General features: G+C 46.4%; 1 protein-coding gene and 1 long non-coding RNA gene across 10 annotated transcripts in view; one reads left to right on the plus strand and one right to left on the minus strand.

Moving 5' to 3' along the window:
- The window catches only part of FAM20A (FAM20A golgi associated secretory pathway pseudokinase), a 47,905-nt gene extending 45,677 nt beyond the window's left edge, over window positions 1–2,228 (minus strand). For 2 of the 9 annotated variants that reach the window (XR_004486312.2, XR_004486314.2), the window contains exon 1: window positions 1,416–2,204. Coding sequence is in view for 6 of the 9 variants with exons in the window: in XM_033438382.2 (XP_033294273.1) it covers window positions 1,416–1,771 (356 nt within the window). In the remaining 3 variants the exon portion in view is untranslated. Of the gene's footprint in view, window positions 1–1,415 lie in introns of all 9 variants that reach the window. The other 7 variants (XR_004486311.2, XM_033438382.2, XM_049701895.1 and 4 more) reach the window with 7 other exon arrangements.
- A 366-nt stretch (window positions 2,229–2,594) lies between these two features.
- Window positions 2,595–18,681, plus strand: part of LOC125962078 (uncharacterized) — a 30,562-nt gene continuing 14,475 nt past the window's right edge. Inside the window, exons 1-2 of the long non-coding RNA XR_007473467.1 lie at window positions 2,595–2,851; window positions 3,362–3,444. This is a non-coding gene — a long non-coding RNA (uncharacterized LOC125962078). The remainder of the gene's footprint in view (window positions 2,852–3,361; window positions 3,445–18,681) is intronic.

Below are 18,681 nucleotides of genomic sequence, written 5' to 3' on the forward strand. Positions count from 1 at the left end.
CCCAAGATCACTCCTGGTCAGTAAATGTGTTTTTCTGACATATAATGGCACAGAAATCAAGCTCAAAACTCTGTAGGACAGATTGGTGAGAAAGACTTTCGCTTTTCTTCCAAAATATTCCCTTCAACTCTCCGTAAGGACAAAAGTAACGTTAAGGCCACAGAAATGTGAGTTATGTGACTATTGATCAACATTGACAAAAGCAAGCAACTTCTCCCACGGTCCCTCCTCAAATCCTCAATGGATGTGGAGATAATTTTCCAAGGGCAAAACTTCTAGCTCACTGATCTGCACGTTATTGATGAAATAAAGGTAATATCGAAAATGACAGTGCCTGAGAAGCAATCTCAAACTGCCTTTTTATTGCGTCCAATCAGCAAGAGAATCGAGAACCACTTTCTTTTTAATACAAAAATCATTAGCCAGTTGCAACTGAAACGCACCACAGTGACTTCAGCCAGTAACGCTCAATTTTTTTTCTTTTTGCTTTCTGAAGGCCCCCTCCACCCCTGGTCAGTCTCAGCACTACAGAGTAACGAGCAGTAAAACTGGACTAGCGCTGACCTTCCATAGACGTTTATGTCTACCCATCCTCCCGAGAGGCTATAAAGCCAGCAAAGACATCTCATCTGGAAATCTCTTGTATTAAGAAAAGTGATGGGCGCGGTCCGAAAGTGGACTGAGTGATCTGTAGACCAGTGTGTACTTCAAAACAGAGTCCTAACTCCTGTGAAGGCCTTCTGTCATCAGCTGGGGACCTCAGAACTGACCATTCCAGCTTCTCCAAAGGACCCTCCCACCCTATCCTTTCACACACACACAAAATCCTTCTTAATATTAGCCTACATATGTTTGGCATTTTTTTCCCTCTATATTTTGCCTTGGATTTAAACAAAATTCCCAGGTAGATTTTTATCTTCCCCGTGCCCAAATCCCCACTATAATAAAACCGCCTGCAGGTCGTAACTCTCACGGGACAAGCCACTTTGTAAATTGCACAGCGTGGCGACCATTTCAGGAAACTGACCACTGACTTTCTGCCCGGCTGACCTCTCGTGATCTCTGACCCCGGGCAGAGGAATAAGCAAAGGGGAAGAGCCGGGTGGCGGGTGTAGCCTCGGTTCGTGGAAGGCGCCCAGGTCTAGAGGTAGGTGCCGGGTTCGAAGCAGCTCTCTCTCGAGTTGCTCTGCTGGGGAACCTCATTCTGGAAAACCGAAGTCCGGCAGCGGCTTTCCACATGAGGGCCAGGAGAAAGAGGGGGGAGATGGCCCGGGGAAAAGAAGGGGCTCAGGATGGACCCCCAGGGGCTCGCGGGGAGAGGAGCTGGGAGCACCTCCTGCTGGCGCTGCTGCCCAGAAGCTCTTCCTCGCGCGGAGATCGGTTCGGGGGCCGGGCGCCGGGGCGCGGGGTCTCACCTGTTCCAGCGGGCCACCTTCCTCCGGTAATAGCGCAGCGCCTCGGGGCCGGCCAGGAGCGAGTCCTCGGGCCCCAGCAGCGGCGGCTTCTCCGGCTCGTTGTACAGCGGGTGCGCGAAGAGGGCCCGCAGCTTGGAGCCGGGGCCGCCGCCGTCCGGCTCGGCCGCGGGAACGTGGCGCGCGGCCGGCCGAGGGGCCGAGGTGGCGGCGCGGTGGGCGCACGGGCAGCCGGGCGGGCGCTCCCGGGGCCGCAGCCGGCGCCGTACCCGGGGCCCGAGGTGGAAGTAGAGGTCGGCGGCCAGCAGCACGCCCAGCAGCAGCAGGGTCCGTAGGCGGTCCCGGCGCAGCCCCGGCATGGCCCCGCCGCGGGGTGGTGGTGGTGGTGGGGCGAGGCGCCGGAGCCCCGGGACGGGGCGCTGCCCGCGCGGAGAGCCCCCTCCGAGGGCGGTGGCCCTTGAACTCGGGGCCGGGGCGCCGAACGCGCGGGGGCTGGCGGCGTGGAAGGGCGTCCCCTCTCTGCGCGGAGCGGTCCCCGAGAGCCGCTGTCTCTCGGGCCCCTGTTTCTCGCACCTTCTCTGCCCCGCGCCCGGCAGCCCGCGAGTCCGCGGCAGGTGGAGGCTCGGGGCGCGGGGACGGGCGGCGCTCGCCTCTCAGAGGAGGGGGAGGGCGGCTGCGGAGCCCGCGGCGTCTCTCCGGAGGATGCGGCCGCTCGGGCTCCTCCTGCGGGTGGCGGGGACTCCCGTGCCCCCGGCTCCGCGGGCCGAGCTGGTGTGCGCGCCCGGCCCCCGGAGGAGGGTGACGCCGGGTCGCCCCCGCCCACTCCCGCTGGCACCTGCCTCCGGCGCCGCCCGCCAGCCAACTCCGAGCCCTCTTCCGGCCCTGCCGGTCCACCTGGTCACCCGCCCCGCCGCGCGCGCGCCTTCCGCCCTCGCCCGGGACCCCCGCTTGCCCTGCCCGGGGCTCAGGCCGGGCGCTTGGTGCGGGGAAGGTAGGGCTCCCGCAGTGTGCGCGCGAGACCTTCGATTTTCATGTTGATTTCCTAGAAAACAAGACAGCTCCCGGAAAGCCTTTCTCCTCTAAGATTTGCCAGGTGTGTGTGTGTGTGTGTGTGTGTGTGTGTGTGTGTGTGCGCGCGCGCGCGTGTGGTCTTTTCTCTCTTTGCATCTTCCCGCAGAGCACCCACTTGATCCATAAGGACTGCGTGTCGTGTGCATGTGCTTGGCACGTACTGGGCGCTCGGGAAACAGCCGCTTAGCCAAGGAAAAAGTTTGACCTTTAAAAAAAAGGCACCGGTTCCACCTAGCATCTTGGCGACTTCCTGTTTGGAGGGAGTTTGGTGCCAACTGCGCCTGCACTGTACCGAGAGGAAATCTGTCTTGCAGCGAAGGAGGGGGGCGTCCACCCCCGCCCGCATGACCCCACTCCGAACTTTTGCGGTGAGCTGGGTGTGAAGGCGGGTCCGCCCACATGATTCAGGCTTTCTCCCGATATCCTGTGAGGTCACTTCTACTTCCCCACTCCATTTTCCCGTTGAGGAAGAGGGAGAGGCAGTTGCCTGGCCCTGAACTCCGGGCTCCTCTGTTTAATGACCTGGTGGGATGGCGAAGTGCTCACCGAACCCCCCCCCCCCCCCCCCCCCCCCGCCTGCTGGGTGTGGAGCGAAAGGCATCTTCGCCTGAGCGAGCTGCCTGCCCAGGCAGCAGCGGTTCCCTCCCGCGTCTGGGGACCCCGGTCTTTAACCCCGTCCTTCCCTGCTGGAGTCAAGAACCCTCAGACACACTTGGACTTGTGGGTTCAGACCAGAGTTCTTGCTCCTGTGGTTCGGCGGGAGATCCTTGTGGCCTTTGCCATCCCCATCATTTGTAAGGGAACATGGTAATAGAACCTACCCCACAGGGTTATTGTGTGGCGTGAGCCACTTAAAACCTAGAACTTGCTTTGAACAGCACGTGGTACGTGTGAAAGATGTGTTTGCCAGAAATATGATTACTTCTTGGTTCCTGTTGTACACCGGGACAGGTTCGAGATGGTGAGTGGGACGAAAATAGAAAAGTACTGAAAAGGAAGATGCCAAAAAGGGACGACTGTCAGCAACACAACGTAGTGGCCTAAAATGCCTAGTCCAAGTGAGCAGTGCCGAGGTGATACTATTGCCAGCTGCTCCTCTCAGCTGGGTACGCTGGCAGGATTTTTAGGGGTTTTTTTTTTGAAACACCTTCTTCTTTTTCTCTGCAGTTAATTTCGAACTGGTCTCCAGTTTCTAAGAAACTTTGCAGCTCCGGATGTGTCTGATTAGGCATCCATGCTAGAGGGTGAAGAAGTCAGGCGTGGGGCAGTGTTGCATCCGTAATAACTAGGCTGCGTGTCTGGGCTGGCAGAGGACGTGGCCACGAAGCCATCACACGTCTTATGACTTCACTTCTTGTGCACCCACGGGGTCCTGCTCGCTCAGTAGAGTCTTTTGTATGAGCTCGATTCAGGAAACAGTATTCCTGACTCAAGTAGGGACCATCGCAGCGTGTTTTCCCAGCCCTACAAAGGTCAAGGGCAAAAGGGCGTGTGGAAGGCAGATAGGAAGTGTGAATAAGGTTGGGGTGGGAGAGTGGAAACCCTACAGGCAGAGTTGACCAGGCAGAGGTCACTGTCCTCAGGGTTTGTCTAAATCTCTCCTTCATTCTCCCAGAAGTGAGCCTTTCCCTTGGGCTCCTGCTCTGACTCTCCACGTTTTGGGCCCTGGCTTCCTCCCCAGCCTCATCTGTGTCCCTCATGTTGAGTTTAGTGGTTTATTTGCTTTATGGTTTGAATTTTGTACCCCCCCCCATTTATATGTTTAAATCCTAACTCTTAATACCTCAGAAGGTGACCTTGGAAGTACGGCCGATGCAGATGCTATTAGTTAAGAGGAGGTCATACTGGAGTAGAGTGTATGACTGGTGTCCTTATAAAAAGGGGGACTTTGGACACAGAGGCGTATGCACATAAGGAGAATTCCACGTGAGGATGAAGTTAGAGATCAGGGTGCTGCTTCCACAAGCCAGGGAAGGCCAAGGATGGCTAGCAAACCACCAGCAGTTAGGGAAGGGGCATGGAGCAGATCTGCCTTCCTAGCCCTCAGGGGAGACCAACCCTGCCAGTTCCTTGATCTGAGACTCTGGCCTCCAGAACTGTGAGACAGTATACTTCTGTTGTCTCAGCCACCCAGCTTGTGGCCCTTAGTTACAGCAGCCCTTGCAGTCGAATCCAGTGCACATCTGCATTCCTCGCTGGAGCATGACCTCCTAAAGTGTACAAGGAGGCTGGTACCTAAGGACTGGGGGCTCTGAGGACAGGGTTTATCACTTGGGAAATGCTTGAGAAGTTTTTGCAGAAGGAATGAAGGGAAGTCATTGGAGGCAGGGATCTCAGGCTATACCTCTGCAGCTGTAGTCTCTCACACAGAGCCTGGTATCCCGGAGGCGCTGAACTATTGGTTACAATAAAATAACAACTTGGGACCCTGTAGGAGATGAAGAAGAAATACAAGACATGGTTCCTCCCTTGAAGCATCGCTTATGGTTATTAGAGAAACCAGATCTGTCTGTATCCAGGAGACAATGAAGACAGAGGTCCCTGAGCAGGCTAGGAATCTGAGCCACGGCAGAAATTAGGAGGAGGAAACGCAAAGGGCACTTGTGTTTCCTTTCAGTCTAGCTAAATATCAAGCCCTCTATTTCCAGGAATTAAATCATGAAAACAACAGTCAACATTTAAACACAAGAGCTCTTCAATCTGTGACGGTTGCACTGATTTCTGTTGTACACATGTTCATATGTTACTTAAAACACGACTAGTTGTTTCTTGTTTGTGTGGTTGGTTTTCTACACTAGGCGCTAACTCCACGAGCACGGGGCTGACGTGTTCCCCCTCCTTTTCCTGCTTTCATAGGAACTCTTACATGGAAGGCATGGAGCTGAAATTAGCAAACACCTGTGGAATAAATGATACCTGTATATGTGGGTCCGTGTGTGCTCAGGTATCCGGGACGTGGTTTGAAAAAGAGTATTTAAAAAATCTGGACTTTTGGGACTTCCCCGGCGGTCCAGTGGGTAAGACTCCACGCTTCCACTGCAGGGGGCACAGGTTGGATCCCTGGTCGGGGAACTAAGATCCCGTATGCCATGCAGCGCGCCCAAAATAAAAATAAAATTTAAAACATCAGGACTTTTAAGATCTGACCCCAGAATATGTTAAATATTATATTTAGTTAGAATATCTAAACCTTAGGAATCCTGATGGACCTATTGAAAGAGCAATAGGTAAGAGACATAGAATGAAATAACTATGCTAACTGCAGACATCTGTGTCCCTAAGAGATTTTGTTACTGTATAGATGTGTATGAGGAAAACGTTACCTTTACCTGCTGTCTCAGCAACCAGTGAGAGAGGAGAGAAGCAATTAGACTACTGTCAATGGCAGATCCAGAATGGAGCGGGATTCAGAAAACTGATACTGATCTGGTGTTGGACTCACTCTTCTCTTATTCTGAGCTAGAAAGTCCAGAGTTTTCTGTTCATGACCAAAACATAATGCCTCAACACAGGCCAGAGATTTCTCAAAGTGCAGCCTGTGGATTTGAATTACCTGGGGTGTTTGTAAAAAGGTAAATTCCAGGGTCATTCCCTAGATCTAGTGAATCGGGGTCTTTGGAAGTGGGACCAGGAATGTGCAGTTTCAATAAGCTGATTCTTACCAGCTCATACGGTTCGGCACACACTGAGGTCCAATTCTGATACATGCTGAAGTTTGGGAATCATTGGTTGAGAGGATAGTGCTAATGAGAGCAGAGTTATAGATTTGATTCCAAACGGTCCAGCTGGGATGCATTGCCCAGGGCTGGCGTTCTGACTTGTGTCATAAAGTTGAGAGAGAGAGAGAGAGAGTAGGGGTATAAGTTTGGTCCAGCGCAATCCATCCCCACTACTAGGGAACAAATAAACAAGCAGCCCCAGTGCCTGCTCTTTACAGGTGTGATCTTGCTCTAAAAAGTCACGGCTTTGCTGCATTACCTTCCCTGGGCCTCGGTTTCCCCATCTGAAACACGAAGCACAGATATGAGTCGTCTCTGAGGTCCTTCTCAGTTCTAAAAAATGATAATTGTACAGTTTTTTCTTGTACTAGCATGCAATAATCCAGCTCTTTTCGCACAACTTTATTTCCAGTGTAAAGTAAATAATTGAGGCAACGTAAGAGCACTGAGCTGGGAGTCAGGAAGCAGGAACGTCGATCCTGGCTCAGGCGATAAGCAGCTCGGTGACACGGGGGCAAATCATCTGATGCCTCTGGGCTTCATTTTCCTCACATGTAAAATGAGCACTTTAAGTTAGACAATTTCAAAATCCCCTCTTAGAATTATTATCCTTCATGAATGATGAGGAAACACGAATAAAAAACAACTAAGAGAACTCATTGCCAGCAGGCTTGCTCTAATAGAAATGCTAAATCAGTTTTTCAGATGGAAGACAAATTCTACCAAAGGGAAACCTGGAACGTTAGGAGTGAAGGAAGAGCAACAGAAATGCGAAATATCTGGGAAAATATAATAGATTCTTTTTTTCCTCATAAATTTAAAAAAATATGTATGATAGTTGAAAGCATGTCTGATGGTGTTACAACATCTACAGACTTAATGGCCACTAAACATAAAAGGAGGAGGGTAAAGTAACCTATAAAGCCGGTAGGGGTTCTATACTCCCCTTGAAGTGGTAATATGAAGGCTAAGTAGACTGAGAAATGTTCCATTCATAGATTGTAATCCCTAAAAAAACCTCAGTTCACCAAGAAGGCATAATAATCCTTACTGTGCATATTTTAACAAGATGTATGTTAACATGTATGTTTTTAACAACATGAAGCAAAACTAATAAAGCCAAAGGAAGAAATGGACAAATCCAACAATTATAGCTCGAAACCAATTTTCTTCTTCTCTGCAAGACAAGGATACAGTAGAACTGAACAGTGCTTCAGCCAACTGGATCTAATTGACATTTACAGTATCCGCCACTCAACAGCAACATAATACATACATACATATATATATATATATATATATATTTTTTTTTTTTTGCCTTACGCGGGCCTCTCACTGTTGTGGCCTCTCCCGTTGCGGAGCACAGGCTCCGGACGCGCAGGCTCAGCGGCCATGGCTCACGGGCCCAGCCGCTCCGCGGCATGTGGGATCCTCCCGGACCGGGGCACGAACCCGTGTCCCCTGCATCGGCAGGCGGACTCTCAACCACTGCGCCACCAGGGAAGCCCCAATACATATTATTTTTAAGTGTATATGACATACGTCAAGATAGACTATACCCCGGGTTATAAAACAAACCTTAAAAAATTTAAAAGAATCAAAATCATGCAAATTATGTTCTCTGATCATAATAAAATTATACTAGAAATCAATTACAGAAAGATACCTGTAAATTGCCAAGGATTTGGAAAGATAAACACAAACTTACCATTAGACCCAGTAATTCCACAGCCAGGTATTTACCCAGATGAATCGAAGACTTGTGTGTGCACAAAGACCTGTCTGTGAAGGTTTAGAGCAGCTTTATTCATAATTGCCAAAGTTCGGAAGTAATGCAAATGTCCTTCGATGGGCACAATAGATAAAGTGTTGTACATTCATAGAATGGAATACTACTTAGCAATAATAAGGAACAAAAAGTATTGATGTGCGCTACCGCATGGCTGCATCTCAAAGGCATGGTGCTGAAAGGAAGCAGCCATTAGTATGATAGCCCAGAATTGGAAAAACTGTGGTGACAGAGAATGGACCAATGGTTACCAGGCATCGGGGCAGGGACAAAGGTGTGATTACAAAGGAGGAGCCTGTTAGAGTTGTTTTGGGTGATGGACCTGCTCTGAATCGTCATCGTGGTGGTGGTCACACCAGTGTGTACATGCCTTAAAACTCTCAGAGCTGCACCTTTTTTAAAAAGGTGAATTTTATTGGTCATAGTATTCTCTTATCTATACCTTAAAAACAAAAGAAAATAAAAAACAGAAGACGCATACATCTGTCCAAAAGAACTTTCCCTGCAGCCTGCCTTATAATAGCAAAGAAGTGCAAAAGATCTAAATGTCTGTCCACGGGAGAATAAGCAAATCAACTGCGGTGTGGCCATACAATGGGAAGCAGCAGCTAAAATGAAGGAACTGTATTTTCTGAACATAGATACATCTTCAAGTAGAGAAAGGATGGGAATATTTATATATGATATATAGGTGTGTGAGTGTGTGTGTCGTAGTAGGATGCTATTTAATAAACTTCAAAACTGGCAAAGCAATTCTCAATATTATTTATGGATAAATACAGATTTAGTGAAATTAGAAAAACCTTTATGAGAGGGACGATGACCAAATTCAGCAGAGTGGTTATATATGGGACTGAAGTGAGAGCAGTGGGATTGTGGAAGATTATACATGGGTCTTCAATAATGTTGGTTATGATTTATTTCTCAGAAAAAGAGATCTGAAGTGTGTATCACAAAACGTTTAAATTTGACAAAGTTGGGTGGTGAGTGTATGGATGTTAGTCGTATTATTCTCTGTGCTTGTTTGCATACTTACAATAGTTCCTTAAAAACTTGATTTTCCTTGTGGCTCATATCCTGGGGTATTTGATCTTCTTAAAGAGACAGTTGAGCTAAAGAGTTGGGCTTTGATATTCAGATTAAGCAGGTTAATAAAAATCTACAGTCAAGAAACTTGAACCATGTCTTTAACAAGGAGATACATGATAGAGGGCAAAGAATACGTGTGAGAACCATCTTGACTTAAATCAGCTGCATAATATTAAATTCTATTTTGAATTGGAAGAAATCCATAAACTTAAGTGTAGCTGCTTCCAAATCCTGTAATTCTTCTAAGCAGCACACTTGTGCATGTTATGTGGGTTTTATAATCCCACCGAACAACAAGAGATGCGTTTTCTCTGGTTCACTTTTTGCTACTTTGATAGCATAGCTATTTTCAGAAGGTGGGAAGTTGGGATTTTGGGGGTCTTTAGAAAGCCAGGTCTTTAAGCATTTTTCACTGCTCCTAACCCATTATGCAAATTCACAGCTAGTGGGTGAGACAAACATTAGACAAACGTAACACAAACAAATATCTTGTTCTGGCTCAAAGTTCAGCCACAGAACATCAACACAGCTGAAATAAATAGAAATGAGTCCAAAAAGCTTTGAAAATTAACCTGCCTTCAGTCAATGTCTTTTGAGGGGGGTGGAGAAGTGAAAATTACCTTGCTGCGGTTTTTGATGGTTAGTGTACCTTTCTAAACATCTGGGTAATTAAAGACTCTTTCCTCCCTGAAAGGAGGATTTCAGATATTTGTAACACAATATTATCCTATTTTAGCCCCATCAGACAGAGAATTATACAATTCTCAGTTGTGATAAGTACAATTCCATCCTCTTAACTCTTCATGGTTTTCGGTTTTTAAACATTAAAAATAATTAATTAATTAATTTTTTGGCCACGCCCCGCGGCATGTGGGATCTTAGTTCCCGGACCAGGGATCCCACCCACGCCCCCTGCAGCGGAAGGGTGGAATCTTAACCCCTGGACCACCAGGGAAGTCCCAGTTTTTTGTTTTTAATTGGGAAGCAAGGATGAAAGGTGTGACAGATGACTAATCATTTTGGAAGGAGGTAGATGACTGTAGCCCATCCCTGTGCAGGACTAATCATGTCCTCTTCTCTCTGGGTTAGACTAAGTCCCACGATTCAAAATCTCCAACTGTGTTCGCCTCACAGTTGGGAAAAGGCACTTGGACCCTATATTGGTCTCTGTATTCTCCTTTTGTTCTCCCCAAGAGGTATGGTGACCGTAACTCATGAACTAAACATCTGAACTTAGGGTCCAGCCCATGGTTTCACATGTGCTCTAACAACGTCCCATCCCCCGAAATACAGGAAGTAGAACTGCTGTGACCAAGCGCACATGCTGGGCCCTCATTTCCTTTCGGTGTTCGAGATGCAGCCTTAGAGAGATGAGGGCTGGAGCCTGGGGTTACAGGTCTAGATAAGGCACTTCCAAAGTCGGTTGCTCAGCTCTGCTAATGAATTTAACCACTCTGACTCGTACCAGCTAGAGAGAGGTTGCGACAGCACGTTGTTGTCATGATGGATATATGCTTAATTATAGAAGTAATCCATGACCATCTTCTCTGTGTATAGTATTTGGACAATATATAAACTTTTAGAGTAATAAATGGACGGCCCCCTTCCCCCTCCCTCTCTTTAACCGCAGCCCCTTCCCAGGGGACAATATTATGGGCTGGATAGAACTCCTTCCGATACAGCATATACTCACATAGTCTTTCCTCCACCTTCCTAGTAATCAAGGAAGTGCAAATGAAAGCAATCGACGAGGGATACTTTCTTATCCTACTGTCATTGCTAAAAATGAATGAAAATATCCAGAATTGGTTAGAGCCTGGGGAAGGCATTGTACATGGGAGCAACCGTTCTGGAGCTTAATTTGGTCACGTCAGTGCATTGAGACTTGATTACCAGCCAGGCTCAGTTAGGAGACTGAAAGCACATTGGTTATTTGAATGAGAAAGATTTCATCAGAAGGACTGTTAGCTAGTAAAAATGATGGGGCGCCTTTCAAGGATCCAGAAGTAGCGTGTGCATCTAGGCTGAGGAGAAGTGGACAGTGAAGGAATTAGGTTGAGGAAGATTCTCCCACCCCCTACGCAAGGCTGAGACTTAGATCTCCTTGGAGGTCATGTGTCCGCTACTGGAAAACCCAGCCACGGGCAGCGGAGAAACTGTGCACACAGCACGCCGTGTGGATCTGTAGACGTGTCCATGGAAGGTGAGGCAGGTGTCTGAGGCCATGGCCAGAGTGGCAGTGGAAACAGCTACAGTGTGGAGCTGTGCATGTGGCTGAGCCTGGGGTTGGAGCTGGTCTGTGAGGGCGGCCTCTTTGCTGCCTAAAATAAGAGGCGCTGGGACCCAGAAGGAAGTGTCTTCCTGCCTCTGTCGCCTTGCGGTTTTTCTACGGTCGACAAAGCCCCACATTGTGCCAGCTGGTAGAGGAGAAATGTTTACAGGGTCCAGCTCTGGTTTCACAAAGCAGGGGCAAGAAAGGTAGATTTGGAACTGAGACAAGAAATTGATAACTGGCACAGACGTTGACCTCCAAATTCCATTTTTAAAAATTTAAGGAAATCATCAAACGTGTACGTAAGTAGTTAGATAAAGAATGGTTATTGCAGTATAGAAAAAAAAAAAATGGAAATCAGGTCAATGTTCCAAAGTTGAGAACTGCTTAGGCAAAATCTGTAAGATGAAGCTCTGTGTATTTATTATCATGAACATGTGTCTATATTATTAGGTAAAAGGATGTATTAATAGCAACTTTTACATTATAACCCATTAAAAATATATTTATACATATATTTCTGTGTATGGGTAGAAAAAGACTTTGAAAGGTTTGGTGTCTTATTCTTCAACTCCTGGGTATAATATCTGGTTCACGGCTGTTGGTCACTATTTACTGAGCAGATGTATTGTGTTAGCTTCCTAGGGCTGCTATAACAGATGGCTGCACACCTGGCACCTTTAAACGACAGAAATCTATTCTCTTACAATTCTGGACACCAGAAGTCTGAAAGCAAGGGCCACGCTCCCTTGTCTTCCAACTTCTGGAGGCCCCAGGTGTTACCAAAAGTGGGGCGTGGCTCCTCCCTGCACGAGAGGCTAGGTTGGTGGAAAGGAAAGTCTGCTTCATTCCCGAGGCTGGCAACTGCGGGGAGGGCAGACTCATGTCCAAAGGCCAACTCCCTGACTGACAACCAGGGCGAGAGGTTTTAAAGGGGAGTTTCAGGGGTATATAGGCAGAAGGAGGGGGCTACCTGTAGAGACAGCACAGTCAGCTTGACAGTCGTCTTGAAATTGATCCTGCGGTGTCTGACCAGCATCATCTTGATTGTTTTAAGTACAGTAAGTCTTCAGTGCCAGGGTAGGTTTGTTCCCATTTCCCTGAGGCCTTGGAATTACGGCAGCTTATGTCACAGCTACAGTCTGGTCACCATGTAGTTAACTTCTTCCGCCTGGTGGGGTTTCAGTATCTCTAAGGCAGCTCACAGGACGTGGCTCAGAATATCATCTATAGCCCTTGAGAAGGAGCCAAAGGTCCTTGACCCTGTTTAATGACTCAGCTGTTATTATTTTGCCCTGTTTGCTTTCCTTGGCTTCTGCATTTTCTCGCGTCTCTAATTAAACGTATTCTTTGGCTAAAGTTTTTCTACAGACAAAAGGCAGGTGGAGGACATGGGCGGGAAGGACCACAGGGCCCCGCTCCAGTCACAGGCATTCCTTGGCCCGTGGCTGCACCACTCGAGTCTCTGCTTCTGTCTTCACGTACTTTCTCCTCTCCTTATGAGAACACGAGCCATTGGATTCAGCACCTGTCGGATAATCCAGGGTGCTCTCATTTTGAGATCCTTAACGTAATTACATCTGCGAAGAACCTTTTTCCAAATCAGGTCACATTTCCAGGTCTAGTTGACATATCTTTTGGGGGAAGTGGATGAGCACATTTGACCCACGACACGTATGACCAAATACATAGCAACATGTTACAGTGGCTTCTTGGGTGGTAGGATTTAGGGATCATCTGAATTTTCCTCTTTTTTTTGCTTACCAGTATTTTTATGATTTTTATGCAAAGATCTTTGTATTACTTTTGAAATAAAAAGTAAAAAAATAGTTGGCATATGACAAATGAGGGACTACGTTGAGAAATGCCGATCTCATCCTCTTGAAGATATGGTTGAGCCCAGAGTTCACAAAACCCCAAACAACTGTATCCACTTTGAGAAGAAAACGGGGAGGAAATAAGGCATCTCAGGTGGAGGGGCAAGTTCATCATGCAGAGACCTGTGTTCGGTTATGCTCTAGGGCAAACCTGAGGAGCTCCCAGCTCAAAGCTGGACACGGAAGTCGGTAACCAGACGTCCACGCTTAGCCTCCTGGGCACCTGAGTTGAGCAGACTTGTGGTCTGGGCAGCCCTCACCGCCTGTAGCAGCAGATCAGGTCTGGAATCTCCCTGCATCTCTTTCTTTCAGCGTAGACCTCCTCCTTTTCCATCTCATTCTCAGGCTATGATTCATTGATTAATTCCTAGGAAGATGTTGCACCATTAAAATAGGAAGTTCTGTGACGTCAAAAGATCCGGGGATAAAAGGCATTTTAAAAGGCTGACATCTTCTTTTATTTAGAGAGGCAATCTTTCCAAAAGGAAAGAAAGGAAAACACGGCAGTTAGGGTACAATTATCTTTTAATTTTTTTTAAAGCTATAGTTTTATTTCCAGTCTCTTGTGGAGGTTAATCTTATTTTGTTTTAAAGCTTGAAGTTTAAAGCTAGCCTAAAACATGGATGAATATAGAGTGCTATACTCAAGATTCTAAATGTCTTCTTGGTGATAGATTTTTAAAAATTAGGTTCATTAAAAAAATAATAATCACATATTAATCAAAAGAAAAGAAAATTAATTCATTATGATCTTCAAAAATCATTGCCGGGGCTTCCCTGGTGGTGCAGTGGTTGAGAGTCCGCCTGCCGATGCAGGGGACACGGGTTCGTGCCCCGGTCCGGGAGGATCCCACATGCCGCGGAGCGGCTGGGCCCGTGAGCCATGGCCGCTGAGCCTGCGCGTCCGGAGCCTGTGCTCTGCAACGGGAGAGGCCACAACGGTGAGAGGCCTGCGTACCGCAAAAAAAGAAAAAAAAAATCATTGCTGATTTCAGATTGACACATTAACAATGATGTTAACATGTTAAGGTATCAGTTAAAATGTTTTGAATGGTTAATGATGAACGAATAAATACCTGAAATGTGAGAAAATGCCATGCTTTTTAAATTAGGACAATTTTTGTTGTTGTTGTTAAGAGCCAGATAGTAAATATTTCAGGCATTGTAGGCTAGATGGTCCTTGTCGCTATGATTTAACTCTGTCATTGTAGTAGGAAAGCAGCCAGAGACAATAGTAAACAGACAGCATCTCTGTGTTCCAGTAAAACTTTATTTACAAAAACAAGTGGTGGGCCAGATGACGTCCATGGGTGGTAGTTTGCTGACCCCTGAAAGAAAAAATCAGAAAGTTGCAATAGGATACCAGTAATACAGTACTGGCTGTATCTGGGAAAGCAGATTTTTATCTGCTTTGTTGTTTTTCTTTTTCTTTTTTTTCTTTTTATTTATTTTTGGTTGCGTTGAGTCTTCGTTGCTGTGTGCTGGCTTTCTCTAGTTGTGGTGAGCAGGAGCTACTCTCCGTTGCGGTGCGCGGGCTTCTCATTGCAGTGGCTTCTCTTGTTGCAGAACACCGGCTCTAGGCGCGCGGGCTTCAGTAGTTGCAGCACGCGGGCTCAGTAGTTGTGGCTCATGGGCTCTAGAGCGCAGGCTCAGCAGTTGTGGTGCACGGGCTTAGTTGCTCCATGGCGTGTGGGATCTTCCTGGACCAGGGCTCGAACCCGTGTCCCCTGAATTGGCAGGCGGATTCTTAACCACTGTGCCACCAGGGACGTCCCTGTTGCTTTTCTTGTAAGAAGGAAATGCCAACATATTTGTAGCTATATGTGCTTTTCTTGGAAGATTAATCTGGGATCAGTGATGATTGGTATAAAAGGAAGAAAGAGAAAATGAACCTCTGTCTTTGTGAAATAAATTGTTAGATTCTCAGAAACAAGAATCTTTTCAACTAATTCTCTTGGCAATGCTTCTGCCCGTGATGTTCTGGGAACAGATTTAATACCTGCCTTGTAAGTTCACCTTACTATACAGAGCTTTTGCCATATGGAGTTATGTGTTGAGTGACTGTGGTTTATGTCATAAGATAGCTGAGTCTGGAAAATAATCAGTGATGACCTACACAAAGGGGCTTGAATGAATTCTTTTCCATGTGATTTATTTATTCATCCTGGTTTATTTTTCCTACGTAATATTTGGTTGCAAGATAAAATTTAAGAGGAAAGTAAAACAGTAGAAATTGAGGATGTTTTGGAGAGAGTATTGATGGAATATGGTTATATTCTGGGTTAACAGAGATACACAATCAGGGAGAATAGAGACGTAGACATAGATAACAAACGTATGGATACCAAGGGAGAGGGGGGAGGGGAGGGAGGGATTGGGAGATTGGGATTGACACATACACACTATTGATACTACGTATAAAATAGACAACTAACAAGAACCTACTGTATAGCACAGGTAACTCTCCTTAATGCACTGTGGTGACCTAAATGGGAAGGAAATCCAAAAGAAAGGGGATATAGGTATACCTATGGCTGATTCACTTTGCTGTACAGCAGAAACTAACACACCGTTGTAAGCAACTATACTCCAATAAAAATTAATTTAATAAAAGAACCAGGGAGGACTGAGCACATTAATTAGAAAGTGAATTGCTTTGAATAAGAATATCTGTATTTGGTAGTTTTGGTTAGTTGAGGAAATCACTAACCTCTTACCTCTTTACTTTAATACCTATTAAATGCTTATTTAAGCAAATCGAATAACAGACATGAACTCATGTCCTTTGCGTCCGTTGGGTTCTCTGGGATACAGGTGCTGCGTACACAAGATTTACTGGGCAGCAGGGGCCATCTGACTGCGATGAAGCTCTGATAGTCTCCACCAGCCCAGTGGAGAGCTCTGGAGTCCTGTGTTGGTGGGGATCTTGCACCATGCTTTGCTCTGTCACTGGCAGGGCTGCCTCAGCTAAGAAGTGATCTTGGCAACCACTGCCTGGCTCAGTTAACTGCCTTAAAAGCTCTGGTATCTCAGGCTTTCATCTCCTGATCCATTCTTCATGCTGTTGCTGAAGCTCCTTCTGCAAAGTGTAAATCTGTCATGTTGTTCCACAGCTTAAAATCTCACACCATCGACACTATTAAGGCCTAACTCTTTGAGAAGGCGTCTCTTGTGGTCTCATGCTGCCCTCATTTGGGCTTTATCTTTGGCCACTTCCTGCTCTGTACCCTGTGTCTCATCCGTGTTTTTATACCCATATCCATTGTGAAATACCTAGCATACCCAGACAGAGATAAGCCTCATTAAGACATACATCTTAAATTCTGTCTTACCTGTCTGCATAATTCCCCGCGCCCCGACCCATACCACCTGGGAAGTTCTAGCAAGGTTGAAACTCATGTTCTTCTAATAAAGCTCAAATGGTTTCTTAATCTTTATGAAGATGACAAAAGGCTGGCTGACTTTAGCGGAAAACTGACGAGTGTGGATTGGAACATGGTGCTTTAAGCTGATGGTGTGAAACCTGAGTGGAAACACCGAGGACTCGGGGAGTCTGGGGGTGGGAGAGACATTTGGACATAAGGATCTTGATGAGGTCAGCATAGATATCACAGTCTATTCTGTGAGAATGGATGAGGTAGAGTTTTGGAAGAATGCTTCAATGTATTTGGGTGCAAGTAATAGAAGTACAGTCAATAGTTGATTACTTAACTCTAGACCTGTTGTTGTTCAAGCATATGGGAAGTTTCAGCATTGGCTTGGAATTTCCTTGATGTCAGGGGACAGTCTTGGCTTCTATGTTCTTCTCTTGACCTTCCCTCTTGGTGACGAGATGGCACGGCTGGATACTTCATGTTCTTATGTGATGACATCCCAAGAAAAAGGAGATGGGCGGGAAGAAATGCTTTTCTCCTTGTATGCCTCTCTTATAGGAAGTAAAATGTTCCCCTGAACCCCTAAGAGGTCTTCCCTTTATCATGGATCAGAAATGGTTCACATGCCCATCCCTACACCACTCGCCGTCAAATGGGAACATTTTGCCATGATTGGGTTGAACACCTTGTTCTATTAGTCAGGTCACGTGAGCACAGCAACCACGAATGCTTGCTGTAGAGTTTACCAAGACTCAGGACTGGATCACAGTTTTGAGAGACAGAACAAAAGACTAAGACAAAAAGACAGATAAATAAGCCGGTGGTGTTGGTTGGGTAGAACGTGGCCATCAGTGTTGAATGAATCAGAGAAGTCAAGAGGAACAAGGGCTGAGTAAAGACTGAAGAATGTGACAATGAAGAAATTGTTGGTGAACTTTAAGAGCAGTTCTTTCCACTGAATGCTTAGGTTGGAAGCAAAAGGTCGTGGAGTCCTGGAGCAATTCAGTGATGTGGAAATACAGGTAGAACCTGTGTAATGATGTTTTTAGAGCTTTGACAGTGAATGAGAGGGCGGTGAGCCGGGAAGGCAGGCGGGAAGGCAGCCTTCATTTGGGCAACAAATGAAGTGAAAAGTGAGAGGGTTTTCAAAACGAAGGGATCTGGGTATGTTCAAAGGCGGTGGGAAGCAGCCAGGGGAGAAAAAGCAATAGAAAGGATGTAAAAGGAATGGAGAAAAGTGGGTCTCCTGGGTTCAATGGAGGGTAGAAGTGAAAAGCTCACTTTGGAGGAGAAGAGGCATATGATCAAAGAATGGAGAGAAGGATGAAAAATGTTGGTGGATGTTCTGAGATGTTAACAAAAGAAACGCAAAGGCTCAGAATGGATCTTAGAGAAGCAGGAGGTCTGGTCATTTCTAGAATTTACAGAGGAATAAAAGTGGAGAGTGGAGGTAGAGGGAAGGAATAGGTTAGAAGTGACAGATTGAGGAGACAGGAGAAGATCTGGAACGTCAAGAATCGGGAAAATGTTACAAGTTTAGAATAGAAACTAAAAAAAGGAAACACAAACCTCCTGGGAAATTAAATTTGATGACCAAAGGGAAACGGGAGCCAGAATCCTATAAATTTCCCCGGGAAGGGGAGGATTTATAGATGAAGAGGAATTTGACATGGAAAATTCACTTTTGGCTTTTCCCAACCGCCTGCTGTTTGTGCAATAACAAATAGTGTTTCTCAAAACCCAAATGTTTCAATTTCCTCAGTTGAGAGATGCCATGTTGCTGTTGTACTATTTATAAAGTAAGGCTTTGTTTGTTCAATCTCACTCAGGATGAGAAAGCTGAAAATAAGTCTCTGGGACCGAATTCGAGCCAGCTAAACCAAGGCTACATATAGGATACACATCGTCTGTGTGAGACACTAGGTTTTGAGAGGGCCTAAAATATAACACCCCTCTAACCCGCCTTAATTGGGAAGAGGTGAAAAATGGACATAAGAATTAGACAGATGGAGGTAAAAATATCACCTTTCTTACTCACAAAGCATTATATTGTAGGGCATGGGTTAATCTGGCCAATA

The sequence above is a fragment of the Orcinus orca genome, chromosome 19, assembly GCF_937001465.1.
Source record: "Orcinus orca chromosome 19, mOrcOrc1.1, whole genome shotgun sequence".
NCBI classification, from domain to species: Eukaryota; Metazoa; Chordata; class Mammalia; order Artiodactyla; family Delphinidae; genus Orcinus; species Orcinus orca.